Source organism: Siniperca chuatsi, linkage group LG11 (genome assembly GCF_020085105.1).
Source record: "Siniperca chuatsi isolate FFG_IHB_CAS linkage group LG11, ASM2008510v1, whole genome shotgun sequence".
Classification (NCBI taxonomy): Eukaryota; Metazoa; Chordata; class Actinopteri; order Centrarchiformes; family Sinipercidae; genus Siniperca; species Siniperca chuatsi.
Window position 1 is genome coordinate 10,219,056 of NC_058052.1, and position 17,958 is coordinate 10,237,013.

General features: G+C 40.0%; 1 protein-coding gene across 6 annotated transcripts in view; it reads left to right on the plus strand.

The window, feature by feature from the left end:
- Positions 1 to 118: 118 nt before the first annotated feature.
- Positions 119 to 17,958, plus strand: part of LOC122884718 (striatin-like) — a 31,438-nt gene continuing 13,598 nt past the window's right edge. For 2 of the 6 annotated variants that reach the window (XM_044214998.1, XM_044215001.1), the window contains exons 1-2: positions 121 to 479; positions 15,081 to 15,184. In XM_044214998.1, the coding sequence (XP_044070933.1) occupies positions 267 to 479; positions 15,081 to 15,184 (317 nt within the window). In that variant the 5' untranslated portion in view covers positions 121 to 266. Of the gene's footprint in view, positions 480 to 15,080; positions 15,185 to 17,958 lie in introns of all 6 variants that reach the window. The other 4 variants (XM_044215000.1, XM_044215002.1, XM_044215003.1 and 1 more) reach the window with 4 other exon arrangements.

A 17,958-nucleotide genomic window follows, 5' to 3' on the forward strand; every position in this document is an offset into this window, starting at 1 on the left:
CTTTCTGGTAAAATGGGTAAAATAAAAAAGGACGTCGTTGTGTTCTGCCGGGGAGTTTGGGTACACGAATCAAGCGCCCCCAGCCAACATGAGGTGGGCGTGACCGGTGTTACTGACGTCATTCAATGACAGCTAGCTGTCAGAAAGTGAGTTCATTCCCCCGAGCCGAGCAGACAGAGCGCAGTCGATAGCTTTCTGTCTTTCCGCTGGTATCTAGCACCTTGAATCAGTGAGACAACGGTCAGACCTTTCCACCGAGCCCGGCCATGGACGAACAGGCGGGGCCCGGCGTGTTCTTCAACAACAATAACAACTCTGTTTTACCCGGCGGTGGGAAAGGACCGCTGCCTGATGGCGACGCTGGGGAGGCGGCTAGGGCGCAGTACAGTATCCCGGGGATCTTGCACTTCCTGCAGCACGAATGGGCCCGTTTCGAAGTAGAGAGAGCACAATGGGAGGTGGAGCGGGCCGAATTACAGGTGAAAACAACCACATTTTATATATACACGACCACATATTAGTGGCACTACCGGGGCATAGCGTTGCTCCTTTCTAGTAACTCGCATTGAGTTTCTATGTTTGATTATTCTGGTTACCAGAGTAGCTTGTTAGCTTTAGCCCAGGAGCTAAAAGGAGCTACAGCGCCCCCCTGACCCGACTGCACGACGACTGTTTTCGACCTTTTTACTGTGACTGAAACCACTAAACTTTCTTGCGGTCTTTAGGCGTTGAGGTAGGCTTATAGGAAAATAGGTCTAATCAAACGAGCTACTGATAACTACAATCGACTTTACTTGCAAAATAGTTAATGTGCAGTGCAAAAACGTTTTATAGAAACACAGCGGCTACCTGACTACTTATAGCTAATTGTATAGCACCCCGCCTTGATTTTTATTGCATTTTATCTCTAAACCCAGAAAAAATGACGTGGGGAAAGGTAGGGGTTTCCTGAAGTGGTTTGATCTCTTGAGAACTGTCAGTGTTGACACACAGCACAACACACAAGAGACTGTGGAGTCAGTATGCCTTGTTTATGAATCTTATTATAAGCTAGCTGCCATGTCACTGCCACTCCTGAAGAGAAACCCAAAAATGCTATCTGCTAATGTGCCTGTCTTTGGAAAAGGTCACAGTGCTTTTAACTGGTCTTATTAATTGGTCCACTCTTTTGATAGTAAATCTGACCCTTACCTGATGGTCAAACAACTCTTACATTCAGCTGTTTATAAGATATAAGAAGGCAGTAGGTTTTTCTGTTGTGAACCAGAATTTTCCAAAGGGAAACCTGACACAAATTGGGAAGCTTATGTTTAGTTTGCTTAAACTGTACTTTAATGTCTGTTATGTTAATGTCTCAAATACCCAAGTTCGCTTTGAAAGCCTTGTTTTGTTGTGGTTTCCAGTCCAACTAATTTTAACTTTCTCTCCATTAAGTTTTATTATGTATCAACCTTAATTTTCTACTTTTTCCATGTTTGATTGCACTGCATGGAGTCATCATACATAAATATACATATACATATTTATACATATTTATTTATATATATGCAGTTGAATAAGTTTTTGGCTTTTTTTGGCTGGCAGGATGTTTATAATATTCAAAGCCCTATAACTGATATGTTTGTGGCTTTAACTTATTTTAATTTGAGATAGAAACTATCATCACCAGTCGGCATGATCGACTCTTCATACTTTAATTATCTACAGCAGGAAAAATGACTTTGGACACTATGTACCAGACCATTCTTTTATCCAGGTTGTGAGTGGGTATTGATGCAGCTTACTAATGTTTTTTTCTTCATTTTTACCCAGTTGTGGGGCCATAGTTGTTGCATCACAAACAAGAGCTACCACTTACACAACAGGCAGCTCCATCGACAGACTGACTTAAGCTAACAAAGAGACGAGAGGGAGACACTGCATTGTTTTTAGATCAATGACGTATACCCTGCCTGTAGTAGGGTTTTGACTCATCTGGCCCGTGTATTAAGCTTCCTGTCTGCTGTCATGAAGCAAGCTTATCAGTGAAGCAGCAGCAACTGCGGCAAAGCACAGTGAGGTTGCTAAAGGTTGCTGACTTATTGGGTGGTTTGTTTGTGGCGGCAAAACAGTGCGCGCTCAATTTGAGTTCTTGTTTTTGTTGCACCTAACCCCAAACTGGTTGATGTTTTGAACATAATTTAAAGCTTCTGGCTTACTCATAATTGCGCTTACATCATTGTAGTACAGTACCTGTCTGAATAGATGTTTCAAGAATGAATGTTTTGTCAACTGTGACCTTTTACTCTTGTCTCTCTTTTAATATCTGTCTGTGCCAGTGCTGCACTATACCAGAGCAATAATGATGAATCAGGTATTGAAAAGCTTTGAAAATCCACATGTGTTGTAACCTTGTTTTGTCCTTGAGGGATGTGTACATATCGCAAACACATACAGTACCCATAGAAGGTATTGGTAAAAGGGACCACAGTGAGGAAGAAAAAATAGAAAGTAATTTAAATGAACGTAAATAGACATGTATGAATAATGAAAAGATCTGGTGGGCTTAGAGCCTTAATGGAAGATACCAAGTAGCATCTACTGTGTGTTCTTTTGGGCCAACATGCTGCTCATAGTGTTCATCATCATGTCCACACACTTGCGTTTTAATCACAGAATCAAAACTGACATGTTATCTTGGATTTAAGAACGTTACATACATGGTTTCAGATAAAAGCCCATTAAGAATGTACATAAAGCGATTTCACAACCCAGTGAATACTCTCCTCCCAGGAATTTTTTTTCTTGTCGGTTGTGTAGACATTGAATGGAAGACAGTTGAAGCTGTGTCTTATGTTGCTGTTTGGGAGGAAGGCAAACCCCAGGGCTTGTAGGAATGTCGTCCAGCCAGCCTGTTAGGTCATGCTCAGAGCCACTCCTCTCTTCTGGAGCAGCACAGAAACTGTACTGTACATGTCTGACTTGTCCTGCTGCTGTGCCGTTTCTGTGAAATGCATGGGCTGCTGTCATTAATGATTAGACTCCAGTTTAGTGGTCATTGATAATCAATTGATTGACTCAATCAAGCTGATCTGCTTGAGCTAGTGATAAGTTACAGCTCTAGACAGTCTGTAGTATGTTATCTTGGTATGGAAAGTGACTAGGGGTGCAACTAATGATTATTTCATTATCAGTTATGCAATTAATTATTTATTCTTTTAAATTGTCAAGAAATAGTGGAATTGGGTTTTACAGGTCTTCACATTTCTCTGACCAACAGTCCAAAACCCAAAGATATTCATATTATTCATATCAATATTATTCATTATTCATGTCATAAAATGGTGTCTAAGGTGACATCTTCAAATGTTTTGTTTTGTCCGATCAACAGTTTACAATCAAATAAAAGCAGCAAATATTCACATTCCAGAAGCTGAAACCAGAGGATGTCTGTCATTTTTGCTTTAAAAAAGACTTAAATGATTACTTGATTATTAAAATAGTTGTTGATTAATTTGATTCAATTCATCGAGTTATCATTTCCACTTTAATTAAATGATAATCAAAATGTTTTTTGATTTATTTCCTGTTGAACGCCTGAACAATTTAGCACTCAGAGTAACTTTATTTTGGCACAGAAACCAGGTCATGGGTTAGCCCAATTTGTGTGGGGTTCAAGTGTGATTAGTGGTGCATACCATCCAAGTGTATTTTATTTTTAATTAGCATTGAATACACAGCATGCTGCCATTGACCTTAAAGCATTTAGCGTTTAGTTGGGCAGGGTGATAATTCAATCATTCCAATTGTCATTATAATTGCATTGTGTTTATGTAGTTTTACAATTTTCTCTTGTCCAGCCAATTTTAATTAAAGAACAAAATTAGTTTTTGCTTTACATGTCTGCAGAGATTTATGACGTAATACGTATCAGTGGAAGACAGTTCTTTGTATTGAACAAAAGGTGATTTTGCATACCTTTTGCCATATTGTAATGTATATCTATCAGAATAAAATATTATTAATATCAGGGTATCGATTTAATTGTTATCACCCTGCCGTATTAGCACAGATCTTTTCCATGCCCGGTAACCCGGTTGAGTTATGCCCTGTACAGGTCAGGCAGTGCTCCAGTGCGCTTCATCAGCCCTCCAGTTATGGGGAAATCCCTGCTCCATAGGGTATCTCCTTGCCAGAAGGATCCATCAGCAGCCATAATTTGACACCAGTAGAAGGTTGAAGGTGACTCAGGGTGTAAGGTGGCTCTATGTGTGTGCAGACTGAAACGTGGACCCGCATATTTTCACTGGATTGTATTCCTAAAGGAAAAGCTTTTAACATGAGCAAGATTATTATGTGGCTCACGATATTCGCAGCAAACTGTAGCGCTGCCTAGAATTAGCCTGCCTCAGTTAGATGACTTATTACTGTGATCTCATGTTTACTTTTTCTAATGGAAAAGCCCGAGGCATATTTAGCTCAATGGTGTGGCAATAAGAAGGACTAAATCATGCACAAACGTACACATGCACGTACCGCAGCATTCAGAAATGGGTGTCACCGTCATTCCTCAGTCGATACTACATCCACCCCCCAATGTGCAGTTATTTTTGTTTGCCCTCCCAGTGTGCGCCTCAGAGTGGGTACAAAAAAGTACATTCTTCCTCACCAAGAATATATGTTCTCTTTTCTCAGTGTTGTTGCTCTCATCTATTAACATAGAAACTTTAGTCTCTACAAATGTTAAAAGAATACCAATTCACATAAAAGCTAATGCTACACAACTGCTCACATCCTTTCTCATGTAACCAGGGTGTAGACCACAAACATCTCCATCCTCAGTCATAGGTTTAAGACAGACTGTGGTAATATACACTAGAAGCACCACAAAGACAGTCATTGCAGTGTATATCAAATATTCGCTGTACAGATAATCGTGAGTAGTTTTAAAAGGGTTTGTGTTTTTCGGTTTTCGAGAGAGAGAGAGAGAGAGAGAGAGAGAGAGAGAGAGAGAGAGAACCCTTGTTTATTAACTAAAGCCTGGTCCTCTGAGCTTTGCTCTACTGTCCCTGTTGGACTCACACCAGAGCCTTTCTCTATGCTGTAGAGCTGCCTTGTCGGCCTGTTAATTCCCTTCTCCTCCCTCCATTCACACTTACAGCCTTCATCTGTCTACGTGGGTGTGTGGGATAGCTGCCTGGTTGTGCCACAAAGTTGCCTGCCTCCCCCAGTTTTACAGTAAATCTCAGGTCGCCAGTCTGTCAAGAGTTGTAAATTGGTGTACTCACCAGATGAAATGGTGAAAATCATGATAATATTGTTTTTCCCACTTTTTGATGGCACAAGAGTGTTTTTCGGCTTTCAAATAAATGGTTAGTGATATTTTTTGTTACACTTCTACATACAGTGTATGTACAATCTACGTCTGCATATAGATTTTAAGTATGTTGTGCAACTTGGTTCGTTCTGTATATGACTGGATTTTGATTTATTTTAGATTTTTTGCATTGACATGTATATGTTAACCTGTAATAACTGGATACAGCTGGGGACCTTTTCATTTGGAAAAACTATGTCAGAGTCCTACATTTTTTTTTTTTTATATATTACAGTAATGCAATATTGGCCCAAGTAATATAATTTTATTCTGCTCTCTTTTTGCATCATATAAAAATGTTAAGGACTGGGGCAACCCATTGGCCCAGAGGTTAAGGTGCCAATCATTAAAGCACATTGTCACCGGTTCAACTCCGGATGCCTTTTATTGGGTTCTTACACTTTGTTTCTGATGCTGGCTAATAACTGGACAGACGATCACATTTTGCCAGAAATGGAGTCAGACCTAAATTTGAAAGCTTTTTACAACATCAGAGTCTGATTATTTTCTCCCATTTCAAATCTTATTCACTCTGCAGTGCATCTTTACTCTCTAGATTGTGAAGCTGCTGTAAATGTTGTTTTCAACATGGTTCTGCCAGGACCACACCTTACAGTCACACAACCTATTTGTCAGAGAAAATGCTGATGTTGAAAAATTTAGCTCTTGGCCTGCATACAGTATGTGAGTGTGTGCATGTGCGCTGTGAGCCTTATGTAATATTAATGCAGCAACATGGGATGCAGCACCCTTGTCCTCAAGAAGCCCAACACACTGCCTTTGTTTGCACCCCCTGTAAGGTAGCACTGCAGTGTCAACTTGATGTGAGCTGTGTGACGGCAAAGTGTAAAATGCAGCTCAAGTGGAAACTCGGAAAAGAGAGAAGATTTTGACTGTGAGCAATCTCTGGCAGTATAAGGATTTTCTTTTGTTTTCTGGGTGTTGTACAAGAGATGGAAGGCACAGCTTGGCTCATTCCAGATAACTGAGCAGAAATCTTTTTATTAAATCCCAGTTTGAGCAGCTCATTGTCTCACCCTGACCCTCAAAGCAATCCTGAATCTGTGCCTGTGGACATGAGCAGGGTCTGCATTTGAAGGAGTGAACTCCAGCCATGATCACAGGGCCTCAGCATTTCACAATGTAACTCACTGCTTCTGTGGCACAGGAGGAACAAAATGGAACAGTGGATTGAGCTAAGCGGTTTGTTTGATACCCACACCCGACAGTCAGTCTGATGATTATATAATACGCATACATACTCATTAGTATGTAGTTGGGGTGTAACGGTACGTGTATTCGTCCCGAATCCGTTTGGTTCGGTATGCGACTTCCTCGGATCGGTACGCCCTGTCACCCAAACTATTACTGTCAAAATAGCCTGTTTATGTCGACTACTCGCATGCGCGGAACAGAAATTGTTGAACGCTAGTTTTACCCGGAACGTTTTGGCAGCGCACCGCTGCCAGTCGGCTTAGGCCGGTTAGTCAAGCTCTTGTAGTGTCGCTGCCTCCGTACAGTAAACACTGAGCTGGAGGATCCTCCCGTGACATTTAGAGCCACAGTATGGGAGCATTACGGTTTCCCGGTTAGTTACAGCGAAAATGGACAACAATTAGTATCAAACTGTATGCCGACATTGTTCAATTGAAGTCGGGTATGTCTGTGGAAACACTTCAAACGTGTCATTTACGACGGCATCACCCGAATCTGTTGATTAGCAGAACGAGACAAAACCAGACTGGAAGGCGAGTCCTTCTCCCCGCAGCGTTCAGGCAGCCTCTCACTGCAGAGTCAGACCGTGCCAAAGTAATAACTAATGCTATAGGAGTATTTTTCGCTGCAGATATACGGCCATACTCGGTCATTGAGAATACCAAATTTAAGCATATGCTCAAAGTGCTTGAGCCGTGCTACAGTGTGCCTTCACGTGTGCATTTCAGTCAGTCCGTTGCGCTGCTCTATATAAACCAGCACGAGCTGTAGTTGTTCAGGAATTATCAACAGGTCAGAGTCTTACGATGGAGCATTACTTACATTTGTGTTATTTGTTATTGATTTTTTCTTATTGACAGTATTTGAGTGCATTGACTGTTAGAGTAAGAATTATGGCCAATGAGCCACTGTTTAATGTTTACATTTTTCAAAATAAATTACAAAAATAATTTTTTTTTGTTTTTGTTTTCCTGCTGTACCGAAAACTTATCAAACCGTGACCCTAAATCCGAGGTACATACTGAACCGTGAATTTTGTGTACCGTTAAACCCCTAGTATGTAGCCGTTTTCCAGATGCTCTCTGAGACAGAATGTGGTTGTGGAAAGACAACCAGTTTTAGTGCAAGGACTCGTATTACCCTCATCATCTTTAGCAGAGGAGGATGTGAAGAGACAGCTGGATGTGAAACTCGAGTTAGTAGTTACTGAAGATCCTTACGAGGGTAGAGAGATAATCCACCTGAACTTAATTTTAGAAATCAGTCATCATAATCACAAATCATTCTGTTGCAAATAAGGGTGTAATGATGTTTTATACTGTGTAAAATTGTCTACCATCAGAAATGTTGCTCTACCATTTATGGTTGCTGTCACTATTACTACTAATATCTCTGGATGTATGAGACCATTGTGGGCAATGTTACAGATCAGTGAGCAGGTCTCCTTTATGGCCGTATTGGATTTTGTGATGTTTGCATCATTGCAATGATGATCTTTGATTTGTCAGGTATTTTATTTGCTGGATTTGCCAGAAAATAATAATAAATAATACCTTTTATTTATATAGCGCTTTTCAAAACAAATTACAAAGCACTTTGCTTATTGTCTTTTTAAATTATATGTAAACAGTGATAATAAGCAAAATATGATAAAATAAAATGAAAGATAATAAAACAAACAGTAAAATTAATAAAAAAGCAAGTCGAAAATAGTGAGATTTAAAAACTGACTTAAAAGAAGACAATGTGTTAGCTTCCCTGATCATCTCCGGCAGGTCATTCCACAACTGGGGGGCCTAACAGTAAAGGCCCGGTCACCTTTAGTTTTAAGGTTAAACTGAGGAATGGCCAGGAATGACCTACCAGAGGATCTCAAGTTGCATTTAGGGTAGTAGGGGGTCAGGAGGTCAGCTATATATTCTGGAGCTAACCCTCTATGAGCCTTAAAAGTGATCATTAAAATTTGAAAATCTATTCGAAGACGGACTGGGAGCGACTGAAGTGATTTTAAAACCGGTGAGATGTGTTCTCTCCTGTTGGACCTGGTTATGAGTCTGGCTGCGGTATTTCAAAACAGCTGAAGTTTATTGAGGTTTTGTTGTGTGAGGCAAGAAAAGAGTGCATTGCAGTAATCTAACCAGGAAGAAATGAAATCATTGATTAGTGTTTTCTAAGTTCTTGGCAGATAAAAATGGCCTGATTTTTTTAATTAGGAAAAACATGATCGGACAACAGAGTTAATATGCTGGTTGAAATTGAGGTGGTTATCAAAGATAATACTGAGGTTTCTGCAAGAGTTAGTAATGTTGGATGAGAGGGGACCACGATGGGAAGAAATGTAATTCTGTGATGAATGTCAACCTGTGATAATTATCTCAGATTTTTCTGAGTTTAACTGTAGAAAAGTTGACACCATTCAGTTATTGATATCTGCAATGCACATGTGGAGGTGACCACACTTTCTTAGCACATAGCATCACTAATCATGCTGCCATAACACAAAACCAAGTCAAGAGTATGTCCCTTATTGTGTTTAGGCCCTGTTAGAGCACGAGAGAGGTTAAAAGTCAATCAACTAGCTTTAAAAATTCCATGGCTAGAATATTGTCACGACAGCACACATGGATGTTGAAGTCACCTAAGATATTTTTATATTTTGGCATGATGATGAAGAGCAGTTCATAAAATCCATTTATAAAACCAGATGATTTTGGTGGTCTGTCAACTAGTATACACAAAGCTTCCAAGGAACCTTTTTAAAAGAAAGCACAAATGCTCAAAGGATGAAAATATGCCAAGGTCAATCATCGAGCATTTAAAGCAGTTTGTATAAAACAAAGCCTCTCCACCTCCCCTGCCTGAGACTCTAGGCTTGTTTTAAATAAGAGTAGCCAGAAGGTGATGTTTCAACCAGTGGCACAGTGTCATCTATTGCCAACCAAGACTCAGTAACCATAAAAAAGTCAACATTATGGGAAGTAATAAACTCATTGCAAATAATAGATATCCAGAGTATCTGCAGGTCTTTCAAAGTCCTAAAAGCATTCAATTCAGGTTCCTCAACAAAGGCCTTAAAAGGTATTAAAATAAGTCTCAAGCATTTTCTCTTTCCTGCTGTAGGCAGTAATGTTAGTTATGAAATGTTTTTGTATTTGATTACGGGTTGTCGGGAGACGTTGCACACCTGACTGTTGACTGTGCGCACAGGAAGCTAGTCAATCCTTTTTTTGTGGAGTTTCAGTCAGCACCATCAGACCAGGCCAAGTACTGTCATTACTACTAGCTACAGTAGCTAGGAAGCTCATCGTCATAATGGGCATGGACAGTCTACACAACAGTAATTACATTTTTTTCTCTTTATGAGATCATCAATTTCTGACCAGACAGAAGCTGTTTAAAATACATTTCTATGAGTAAATATAATCTTTTAAAGTGCAATTTACCAGCAGTTAAGGGAGTTTTATTGTAAGTGGCCATTAATATTTAAAATTTAACCTACTTGAAGTGAGCTATTTTAGCCATACAGAGGTTATGTTGATCTGTGGTGATGTTTTCTGTGAACAAAAAGAAAATACACTGCCGTAGCCATGTTACAGTAGTCCCCAGAACCTCTGTCTTGCTTCAGTTGTTTTGCTGCCTTTTTTTCTCTGGCTACTAGTGTAATGGCATGTGTGGAATGTACTTGGCTAGTCATCAGGTCTGCCATCATGGTGCTCATTGGTTTGTGGTAACTGTGAGAGTAAACCCGGTGTTGGCTAAATGAAAGGTTGTTTGCATTGTAAATGTGGGATTTATACCAGCCCCTTTCCCTTCTTCAGCTCTGACCGCGGCCGAAGGGCCTGCATGTGTGACCATTTTGTGTGTGTGTGTGTGTGTGTGTGTGTGTGTGTGTGTGCGTTTGTGTGTAAGCCCTGAGGTGGTATGAGTATCCACTGAAATTCTTTTACAAATGGAGTGAGCTCAGTCTTGCTGTTCAGATGTACTGGATTTTTCAGTGTTCACTCTGTCTAGATAAAATGGCCTCATTGTGTTGTAGATGTCTTTCGCGATGACGCAGAAGTCTGGGGAAAAAACATGTCTGGAATTCCCAAATCCCAGTTAAAGGTTTTTATCTAATTATAAATACTGGGGATATCGTTTATAGTCATCATACATTGACTGACTGAAAATTAAGTTGAAAAGAAGATATGAAATTTGGTGGAATTTCCTCTTGATCCTGTTGTCTGTGTAATCCACTGCCAGCAATGTGTGATTAAATAATCCACATGTTAACTTTGTCAATGCCGTGCTAGTGTGATGACTCTAAAAATAAAACTGTTTTCCCGCTTTAAATTGGTTTAAAGCAGGAAAACAACAACCAAATTAGACTAACTTGACTGACATCAACTGAAATGGCGCTGAAAAGGGACATGAAATTAGTATCTCTTTTTAATACTTACCATAATTGAAAAGAGCATGTTTGTGCAGTTTCACGTGTTTTTGTCTTCAAATGTCTCATTGTGATTAAGTAGCACTGGATGCTGCTGTCAGCCCATTTTTCCTTGTTTAATTAATTAAGAGTAGAAACCTGACACCCAAACTAGGATTGTCTGTATTCCAAAGCAGAAGGTACTGTGACCAACTTTCTTACCTTAGCTCACCAGAATTTAGCCAGTGGCTGGTGTTTATTTTCCTCCCTAGATATTAGCCTGTCTCTTCTGCCTCCTTTTCCTGTCTCTGAAAAGCCCTGCGCCCTGGATGGATGCCCCATGCTACATGTCTCTTACTCAGACTAAGAAGCCATTATCCAGCAGTCCAATAATGCAGGCAGTGTGAGGCCGGGAATTAAATGCTTCCTGTGTCTCTTTATGGCCTAACTTGCACTCCTCCCAAGGTTAATGTTTGATGGAGGAGAGATGGCGAGCCAGAGCTTCACAGAGCTTCACTCTTCTCTATCTCTGGCACTGCAGGACGCCACGGGTCCCTGGGCCAGCGCTTCATGTGGATAAGGAAGTGAATGGTTGCTCACTATATCAATTAACGCAGATGTATAGTTTCATCCACAGTGAAAAATGAGTCAATGTGCAATCTCTGTTTTTTGACATGTGAGTTAACAACCTATCAAGCTGTTCTTACACGTTGTCATCGTCTTGTATGTGACATTCTTGAGGTAGGGCATTACTGTGTGGCCATGCTTTAGCACTCATTGTTGGAATAAGTGGGATGTTTTGTCTGTTGAAGAGATCGTGGCACTTTTTATAGGTAATTTGTTGTTTCTGCTCAGTGTTGTTTTAACATTTGAGCCAGAGAGATCGACTGTGTTCAGCTGGACATCAAGAGACATTTAATGGAAAATAGCTCTGCAATTAGCTTAATGAGGTATTTGTAATTTCTGCAGCCCAGTTGCATGTGATACAGTTTCAATGTCCTGAGGCAGTGGTCCTCATTGATATTTGGATTGGAGCCACTTTAGCCAGAGTAAGTTATTTTGGGAACTACACAGTCTGGCCCAATACAAACAGTGATCATTTTCCATATGCAATATTTTCCTAATGCCTTATTTGTGCCCCTTTATGTGCCTCCTCTCCAATCCTCCAAAGACAGCACAAAGTCATTCCCTGCTTTATTGAATGTAAGCAAGTTGTTCATTAGTTGTCATCTGCACCGCGTTTTTTCGTCCTGTCATATCCAAAAACCTTTTCAACCCACCTACTGGGACAAATCAATATTTTTAATCAGGTAAAAAAATGAATGACTTACTCACTCTTCTATGACTGCTGGGGCTTTGCTGGTATTTTCTCTATTCATTGTCTGCCCTGCTCCATGTTACTGTAACTGAGCTTATGAATGCACCAATGGCCTTTTTGTAAAGTTAAAAAGTTTTTGGAGCTACCTTTCTTTTCTTCTTTTGGCTTTCTGTGTAAATACTCAATGATGCTGTCTCAGGAATGTGGAAAGTCAGGTGCATACTAAACATTGTTAACATTGTTGTCAATCCAAAATGCATTAGTATAGATCCAGCTGAGGGTAGTTGTATATAAAGCAGGGTGAATAAGGAATTGGAGACTGTCTAGATGTAATAGGTAGAGTGATGCATGTGGTGTGCTGACCCACCTTTCAAAAGCTTCAGTTGTTGGCATCTATGCAGACTGCTAGCATGCGACTGTTGCCATCTAAACTCGGTGCTGTTTACACTGTCAAACTGAGAACCAGTACCCTAAATCCTATGGGCACTGTAGCTCTAGCAGGCAGGTTGTTATGAGTTCCTCTGTGGATGCTGTTCTTAATACGAGGCAGCTTGAAGTGCTGTCATGACTCATTGTTGCAGGCAGCAGCAGCGCTATTTGCTATCCGTGTGAAACTGTGATCCAGCCCACTCAAACTCGCACCATCCTCTGCATGTCGAGTGAAATGCAGGGAATCAAGTCACAATTCATTCCCTTTTAAGATGTTAATGTGTGGTGGAATTTGAACCATTCCCAAGAGAAAACTGGAATTCACTCTTTGAAGTTATACAGGGAGCAGTTTGGCTTGTGGTGCTTTTCTCCATCCTTGTTTGCAATGGATCTACCATCTTTTGCCGCTGCTCTTCTGTGCCAATGGTTTACTCTCAGATTTTGTTAACCCTTTGTGTTAATCCAAAATAATATTTAAACATTGCACTTCAATTATTCTGTCTTCTCCAGAGTGGCACTCTGTGGCACCTCTTATGCTCATTGTCAGGTGTCCTGCCCCCTGAGATGTCCTCTAAAGGAGAGTGTAATTTTGAAGTGCTGAAATGAAAACAACAGCATGCCTTTTCTTCTTTCTGTAAACAATGCAGCCTCTAGAGACGTTAGCAGCCTCTAGAGTCGTTGGCAGTCTTCACCTTGCTGTTACCCTTAAAATACTGGACGGAGACTGTGGACAGATTTTGTTGTGTTTGGTTTTGGTTTCTCTCTGCTCCTCAGCAGGTAGTGGAAGGCAATACACTAGTGAAAAACAAAGATTTCAGCAGAACAAAAGTTATTTCATGTTTATTGTGTAACTTAAACATTTATGAAAATATATAATTAATAACTAATTCATTCTTAGGTGATTTTTCTTTGGCACCTACCAAATTTAAATGAAATTTAGAGACATTTATAGCAATACTGCCCTACAAAGCGAAAAGGCAGTAACTAAGCCTACATATTTGGTAAGAGTTAAGACCAGAATCTGAATTTTTGATATGTTTTACCATACAAAAGTTGTTATGCCATAGAAATGTGTAATTTTCAGGAAATTAAATAAATAAGCAGCATGTTAAATTTGCAAGAACGACAAGACAGACTTAAAAACCACACCACAGAGACTGCACTCAAGCTAGTTAAGGCTAATGCTAGCTGGAGTGCAGCTCAGCTAGCCTTACCTAAAGCTAATTTACAAACTTTTTCCTACCTGTTTCCTATAATTAGAAAATCAATGTTGATGCTATAGTAATTGAGTTTGCTATATCACATAAATAGGGCAGTAGTTATATCTAGGGGTGGGTGAAAAAATTGGTCTTCTACAATTCTTAATCGATTCACAATGCCAAAAATACATTTTTGTAATAACTTTAGCTAACAACGGTATGTTGATGGAACCAAAAAGGCGGAACTCAACTGCCAGGGCACAGTGCAGCACCCGGACAGTGTACAGCATGCACAAACTAGACTGCATTTTGATTTTAATGATTTAGTAATTATCGTTGCAAGACAAAGGCAAAGTATTTTGTGAATAATTTGTACCCAATCACCTGCAGACATTAGCGAAGCAGACTGGCTGACCAACACTCTCTGCAGCACTTAACAAAATTTCAATCAACTCTTCTGGGGCAAAGAAAGTAACTTGTTCCATAGATTAACTTGGTCCGATGATTTTATCTTTCCCTTTTTTTTCCATTTGTAAGGCAGAATACTTGTGACTGGAATATAGTGTGATTATTACAATCGTACAGTGTCTGATCCTGCTGTAAGATGGATATAGTTTGGCTCAGTGTGTGACCTGCTCTGTTTAACTTATCTGCTGCAGGTCACGTACTGTATGCTTCACTGCGGCTAGCCTCTCTACCACTCATTACAAGTGAGCATGTGTGTGTGGTACCCAGCAATGTAATGTAATGTAATGTAATGCTGACTCAGACTGAATGCGTGAACAGCTGCTGCCTGTTACTGAGGAGAGACAGTGACATGCGGATGGACGGGATTTTAGAGGCGGGAGGGGGGACGGTTGGTGTGTGGGAGAGTGAGTGGGCTAGATTAAAATAGAATAGTACAGATTGGCTTTTTATTTCCCATCATGCCACACTTTTATTGATTTGATATCATCCTATTTCAGTCTTGACAGAAGTAGTTGTTCTCAGATGTTGCCTCGTGGAGGCGTCTTTGAAGTCAAGTCTTTGTTGCTAGCTAGCTCATATCTAAGATGCCAAAACACCGGAAACATTGACTCTATTTATAAAAGCAACTACTGTAAATCTATTACTACTTTAAAATGTGACCTGACAATCCTATTTTTGTGTTCTCAGGCTCAAATTGCCTTCCTACAGGGGGAGAGGAAAGGCCAGGAGAACTTGAAGAAAGACCTTGTGAGGAGGATCAAAATGCTGGAGTACGCGCTGAAGCAAGAGAGGTGAGTGCCTTAACACCCACTGCTGCTTCAGCCCACTCACAACACACACAAATACCACAGCTAGTCTGCAACAACTGTAGTGTTTCCATGTTTTGTGCAATCCTAAAAATAAATTCCTGCTTCTAAGAAATATCGAAAAGGATAACATGGCAGTGTGAGATTCTCATTGGTCAACAAATCAACATCTGCTGCACCTGCACAGAGCTAGCACACTCCAGAGTGCAGCTCTCTCCACAGCTTTACTCCAGAGATTTTTAATAATGTGTAATAGGGTTTCTAGAGTTTTTAAAGAATTTCCAGCCTCCTCTTATTTATATTCTATGCGTACTAGTCCGATGTCTCAGCTGGTGTCAGCAGTAGCAGTAACGGCGGCGAGAGTGCCAGAGAGATTCCCCCGACTCCAGCTGGTGTGATGTCTCTGGACGAGAGCTTGTGTTGGCATGAAGGCTTTGTTTGCTGTCGGATGCTGATGACTCTGCACCATCCTCAGTAGAAGGAAATATATTACAGTAGACGGGAACGGAAGAGAGAGGAATTCTCTCTTTCGCAGCTTTCTTTCTCCAGTAAACCAGAAGAATTACATTGTTCTCATTCTCATGTGCATTAGCCCGTCACCGTCACACAAAAGGTCCCTGTGGTAGCGGTAGCGATGCACTTTGCATTTCCCTTCCTCCTTGATCCATGGTTGCACCCTGGAACAGAGAAATATTGGTGATTTCATGTCTCTATTAAAGTAACTTTAAGCCATCGTCATTCTAACAGACTCTGTTCAGTTTTTGTAGAGGGCTGCTGCTTCAGAAAGTCCTCATTTATGTAAAGATAAATTTATGTGTTTCTATCAGCATAGCTCAGGGTCAACTCAGTAAATTTAAAGGAACATTTCAGTTTATTACAAGTTGGGTCTTAATTTTGTAGTTTTGGCCCATTGATAATAACACAGTCACCAAGGTAATTCTTGAAAAAAGTCCAACAGGGCAAGAAACACGAGCAGTCAGACGATCAGACCAACCAAATTTATTTGAAACAAAAGCAGAAGGTGAACAGTAAAATTATTACCCAAACTGTCTGTTATAAACATCCATCACAGGTTACAGACTGACATCCTGGTCCAACTTTGACCCACCATACTTACTGGCGTCGTGATCGTCTGCCAGCTTGTGTTTCTTGCCCCATCAGACTTAATGTAACGCATGTAATAAACCAGAATTATCCTTCAAACATTAATCAAATTATTAGATGTAGCTCACATTTTGACCACTCCCTTGCAGGTGTGATTTAATGGTGTCTCTGTGTAGCCAGGCAGTCCATTCACTTTCTCCTTAGCGGAAGTACTTACCTGCTCTGTGGCCAACAGTAGAAGACACTGGTTCTGTTAGATAACTACAAGCTGGGAATGTGTGGAATTCCACAAATGTAAAGCAAAGCAGCAGAGTCCTCCCTGGATAAGTAAAGGTTAAGATTAGAAAAATGAAAACTGGGATGGGTAACAAATTAAAAGACTGGCTGAAGGTATCTTAAATTGAGGTGGGAGCTGGGAGATTGTCTAGGCTAATGAGAGCCTTAACACAACCGAGTTAGACGGGTGTCAAAATAGGTTAGTGCTCTGTCGTTCCTCCAGTCAGCTCAGAGGTTAGATAGATTGTGCCTACGTGTGCTCTGTGAGGAACATCATTATCAGGTTTGTTAAGCATGGAATCATCCTCCGGCTGTTTGTAGTGTATATTTATCTACTTTTCTCCCATGAGATCACCGCAAACTCTGCCTCAGGAGCAACACTTAACCCAGGATTACTATCACTTTCCCTGGTTGCTAAGCAACAGGTCATGTCTCCGAGGGTATCTGAAAGCAATATCAGAAATGGCTTTCTGAATGTAGGATGTACTCAATTTAAAATGAATTTCATTTGGATGGGGGTTGCTTGCTGTGGATCACAGGGGGAGTGGCAAGGGGCTGTGTGAACTAAAAGGTGTGAGAGCTCTGCCTGTACTGACTGAAGGATGTGTGTGCAATCATTGGAAGAAATTGCATCTCAGCATTGCAAAGGCAGAAACAGATAAAAATAACACATTACTGTTTTCTATATGTTGTATGCCATTTTATATCCGTTTCTAAATGCAGGTAAACTTTTATTTTTTGTGAATCACCTTTCAATGGAATCATATTGTGGTATGTGTTTTGTGTTTATTGTTTTAAACATTTTTGTCTAAATTGATAATTCCAAGCAAACTGTAATGACAAACTAACAAATTAAGTAGTTCAATTTTTTGTTTTACATGAGTGAAGAGTCTGATGATAAAAGTTTGTTCCATTCTATTATCATATATGTGATTTTGTATACATTTGCAACGACAACTGAAATGATTTGTCAATTAACTGATAAGTCCATCAATAGAAAATTAATTGTTTGAGTCTTTTTTTGTGCGTGTGTTCCAGCTGCTCAAATGTGAATATTTGCTGGTTTTCTTAGTCCCCTATGATATAACATTTTCTATCTTATCTGAATATCAGACAAAACAAGCAATTTGAATATATCAGCTTGATATATCAGCTTGGGACCAGGGAAATTATGATATTTCATTATTTTCTGACCAATAATAATAGACCAAAGCGATTAATCTGTAATGAAAATAATTGTTTGAGCCCTGTTTTTTATATCATGATGCATATTGCTATCTAAAAAATATTCCTTTTAATGCTGCAATATTGATTACAATCATACTACCCTACAGCCGTACATACAAGTGAATCTGTCTAACAAGCTAATGTGTTTGTGA